Genomic DNA, 4,961 nt, shown 5'->3' with positions numbered 1-4,961 from the left:
CTTTTAAAGACTTGCCTAAAGTTATTTTGAGGTACTGAAAGCTATTTTTTTTAGTCAATTGCCTCCTACGAAATTGGATTGCAAGGTTGATAACCTGTTTCTACTTGCCTCCCCACAATTAAGATCCCTACCGAGTACCGAATGATATCATTACCGTCAATCCATAAGCTATATTGCAAAAAAGAAGTGGACTACAAATTTTCCTTGACAATCAGAAATAATTTGCTTTAGTCTGCCTGTCCTCACAGCTCTTTCATTTGTGTAAAAACCGAGTTTTTCCCCATATAATTAATTATTTGCAAGGAAATTAGGACCTTGGATCTTTGTACTAGAATAAGATATGAATATTGAAAATTTAATTGATTGGGAATCTTTATTATCAAGACAATAAAATCTAGGTTTGTGCATGTAATTTTCGAAATTTTGGGGAATAATACTAGATCATGGAAGGATTGTGCCAGACTCAAGAATCTTGACATAATATTGCATAGGATTTTCGAAAATCCTCCTAAAATATATGCCTAGATGTTGTGAGACATGGATACAAGGAAGCATACAAGGAAAATTAGAAATAACCATCAAACTTGTGCACAAAGAAAAGAATCCTTACCATAGCCACCATATTTTCGAAATTGTGGAGGGTATTGAGATCAAGATTGAATCTCACAACTTTAGTTGCTGAATTTTCGAAAAAGAGCAAGGAATATTGGAGTCAACCTATGAGATTTGGCATGATTTTGGTATGATTTGAGTACCTAATTTAGCTCCCCTCCCTTTACCTATAAATATGTCATCACTCCCACTCCTCAACTCACCCAAATTCTCGAAAATTCAGAGCTGAAATTCTCGAAATTCAGCAACTCTCCCTAGCCGAAATATTGCCCAAAAATCATCCCGAAGTTAGACCAAAAGTCGAAGCCGAGGCGCTGTCCGAGCAAGAGCAAGAAGCGATCCAATCTCGAAGCCAAACACCTACGTTTCTAGCATAAATAAATACTATAAGTGGGCTATTTTTTTAAACTTTGAAAATCTCGAATTTATACCTACATGTTTTTGGTTTTTATAAGAAAATAAATAGTCGAGTACAATCTTTCTTCTACCCCATTCTTGTATTGTCATACGGTTTTTAAAAGCACTGTGAGGAGTCAACCGTATATGGGTGGGAATCCCAACCATGACGTACCCTTACGCGATGGGGGATATAACCGCTATACGGCCTCGCCCCCTTAGAGGAGTAAAAATTAGGGACTGACGTCAGTAAACCATAGAAGGTAGATAAATCGCAGTGCTTGGTAAGTGTTTATGCATGTGGTACGAAAAAGTTGATGCAAGTCATGTTTTATGTTTGAAACTTATGCATGTTGTTTTTATTGTGCTCGATATTCCCCCACTTGCTGAGTATTCCCAAATACTCACCCTCATTACAACCCTTCCCAGATAAGCCCGAAGAAGAACTCAAGGATGGGGAGTCCGAACAGTTCTGGGGATGGTGAATGCTAAAGGAATTTAGTTTAAGTTATTTTATTTCAGTCTTACGTTTCTGCATTGTAAACTCTGTCGTTTAGTGATTTAGGGTTGAAAAGACAATCTTATTTCATTTGAGATTATGAAATATAAACTGGTTTCGGTTTAAACTATGCTACAAAGGCTTGTTGTTTTCAATTGTGTGATTGTTAAACGACGCCGGTGTCAATCCCGAGTTTCGGGGCGTGATATTTAAGGGGTATCAGAGCCGCCAGGTTCATAATCCGGTTGGAAAAAAAAAGCGAAAAATTTTCGGTGGAATTTTAACTCGAGGACAATGCTATCCCCTCCGAAACGGCACAACGAACGAGGCTCACGACCTAGGGTCGTGAGCACCATGCTGAAATCGCGAAAATCCTTCGTTTAGGCCTCCGAAACGTCGCTTTTGCCGTTTTAGGAAAGTTTTGTAACCCTTATAACTTTTCATAGGAAACTCTGAATTTGATTTTGTCAACTGTTCTGGAATCCTCTCGACAAATGCTTCGAACCCATATGTCTAATTCCAAACTTTTCATTTTTGGGAAAAAAATATATTTATTTAAATTTCGAAAATTTCCTATATATTGCATATTCTCACTTGTTATATACTGTCTATTTCATTCTGAGCATTTCTATTTTTTTGATTTCAAGAAATGGCTCCATCTACTCCCATGCGACCCCACACCTGTGCCCAAGCTGCCATTCGTCTGAAGGAGTTTGCCCTTCACTATCAGTCTCGTCAGATTCGACGACTTAGAGCCAGATTGAGTGAGAGGAGGAGTGAGGTCGAAACCTTAGTCGCTGAGAAAGAGGAGGTTCAGGTCCGCCTCAACCAATCGATCTATCAGGGTGAGTTAGTGAGAGGTGATAATATGGATCTAAGAGATATCATCAAGCAGTGCAAGTATCAGCATGGGAAGCTACGAGAGGATGCGGAGCGCTGTCGCAAGGAACTTGAAGAGGAGAAACAGCAGAATGCCAAGGGTAAGAGAAGACTGGAAAATTCTTGGGAGGCCATGAACAGCCTGGCGTATGTGAACCAACGTCTGGTCCAACAAGCTGAAGCTCTAAAGGATAAAGTCAAAAGGAAGAAACAATTTCATCTGCAGTATCGGCAACATTGGAACGACGAGAAGGAAGTAGCTGAGGCGGAGATTCAGGGACTTAAGGCACATGTGACACAACTCACATAAGAGAACGCCCAGCTCACCCACATGGTGGAGATACTGCAAGAGGAAGAGCCGGAGGAGGAGCCGGAAGAAAAGGAGCCGATAGAGATCGATGAGCCCATAGCTGTAGTAGTTTATCTTTCATAGCCGCACCCATCAAGTCTGGAGAGATAGATGATTAGAGTTCCTTAGTGACCTTTCCTTAGTACTAGTAGTTTATCTTTCCATTGTTGCTATTTATTTCAGTCAGTACGATTTGTTTCTTCAGTACTATTTATTGCATTCAGTTGTTTCTTGACATTCGAAAATTAATAAAATTATGATTATTTACTAATCTCAGTTGTTAATCTATATTCAAGTTATGTTTACTTATTAACTTCAGTTGTTCCAGCATAACTCATTTATCCAAACTTGTCGTTATGCACGTCAAATTCTTAAAAGCGTTTAACTTGTAGGAAATGGCCGGTAGACCACCAAGACAGAACCGCAACCCCTATATGCTAACAACAACAATACTAACGAAGACGGCAACGGACTTCACCCCACTTTAGTCTTAATCAAGCAGACTTAATGGCTATAGCCACGATCGTTGCCACGACACTACAGGGGTTAGTGAACCCCAATGCTAATCAGCAGCTCCCACCTCCACCGCAGCACGAAGTCAAGTTCCATTATGAATCACTGCGCAAGAACAGGTGCCCAACTTTCAGTGGCACTACCGGCCCTGAGGTTAGCCAGAGTTGACTGAAAAGTGTGGAGACTCAGCTGCGACTGTTGGAAGTCCCGGAGGTACTTAAAGTGGGCGTGATAGTACCTTTCCTGGAGGATAGAGCAGGCAAGTGGTGGGAAGCAATCTCACCAGCCATGACAGCTGCAGGACCAATCACTTGGCAGCAGTTTAGGGAAGCTTTTCTGAAATAGTATTATCCAGCCGAGGTCAGACTGCAGAAACTGAGTGAGTTTGAGAATTTCGGTCAAGCCCCAGACATGTCCGTTGTGGAATACACCTCCCAGTTCAACGCCCTAGGAACTTATGCTCCGGCAATTATGGCGGATGAAGTTCTGAAATTGCACCGATTTAAGAAGGGGTTGAACAACAGGATCCAATCAGCTCTGGCATTCTACAAACCTACAAATTTTTCAGACTTGATGGGTGCGGCTATCCGCGCCGAGGCTGATATTCGTCGAAGAGAAGGGGAAAACAAGAACAAGCGACCCCTTAACAACCAGCCTTCTCAAGGGAGACCAGTGTTCAAGAGGCCCAATCAGTCAGGTGGACCTCCCTCCGAGCAATCCCTCGCCACTAACTATCAAGGACTCAAGCCATGCCCAACATGTGGCTTCAAACACTCCGGGGAATGCCGAAGGGCCAGCGGTGTATGCTTTGGATGTGGAAAATCGGGGCACAGAATTGCAGAATTTCCTATCGCCGCCAACCGACCAGCAGGGCCGAACAGAGGAACGGGGCCAAATGCAGGAGCAGGCCCTAGTAAACCAAAAGAAGACTAACCTAATGCCAGGGTCTTTGCCATGACTCAGGAAGAGGCCGACGACGCAACTGATGTCGTGTCAGGTACCATTCTAATTCAATCAGTGCCTGCTTATGCATTATTTGACTGTGGTGCTACCCATTCTTTTATGTCTAAGAGATTTGCTAAGAAGTTAGGATGTAAACCTGCGAAACTAAATGAGCCATTTCGAATAGCCACACCTACCAGTTGGTCCATTGAAACTCACGAAATTTACAGAGAATGTGAAATCAGTATCAATAATCAGAATTTTAGCGCCGACTTGATACAGTTGATCATGGTCGATTTCGACCTCATCTTAGGGATGGACTGGTTAGCAAGAAACAATGCAGTAGTAGATTATAAGGGAAAGGATGTAGAACCCGTAAATTAAACCACGTATTTAAGCCATGCATAATTCTAGTATTTAAATTTAAAATGATTTTTATTGTATGAGTATTCAAATTCTTTTCTTTAAATTTATTTATTTTACGCGGTAGTTTGATTGTTATCTTTTCAGTAAAATAAGTGAGGCCGGACTGGAGATGGAGTATTGAGATAAGTTAATAAAGACTTATTTAAGAAGTGGTAATTTAGCATGTTAGTAAATATATTTTAAAAAGTTGACATGCATACAAGTTATTAAACTTCTTTGGTATTTTATTTAATTGTTTTTAAAGCATTAAATGCATGTTCCTTTCATTAATTTATGTTTAATTATTTTTATCCATTTTATGCATAATTCATGCATTATAGGATTTATTTAATGAAATTTTAGAAG

At 40.6% G+C, this 4,961-nt stretch overlaps 1 protein-coding gene across 1 annotated transcript; it reads left to right on the top strand.

Moving 5' to 3' along the window:
• The first annotated feature begins 4,202 nt into the window (after nt 1-4,202).
• LOC140842918 (uncharacterized) lies at nt 4,203-4,574 on the top strand. The gene has a single exon (XM_073211123.1). It carries the CDS (start codon nt 4,203-4,205, stop codon nt 4,572-4,574), a length of 372 nt encoding a protein of 123 aa, XP_073067224.1.
• The last annotated feature ends 387 nt before the right edge of the window (nt 4,575-4,961 follow it).

This window comes from Primulina eburnea, chromosome 10 (genome assembly GCF_022965805.1).
Source record: "Primulina eburnea isolate SZY01 chromosome 10, ASM2296580v1, whole genome shotgun sequence".
Taxonomy (NCBI): Eukaryota; Viridiplantae; Streptophyta; class Magnoliopsida; order Lamiales; family Gesneriaceae; genus Primulina; species Primulina eburnea.
This window is presented reverse-complemented; position numbering and strand designations above follow the sequence as displayed.

Excerpts from the sequence above, each read along its gene's own strand:
- LOC140842918 (XM_073211123.1), top strand. The coding sequence starts at position 4,203 with ATGACTCAGGAAGAGGCCGACGACGCAACTGATGTCGTGTCAGGTACC.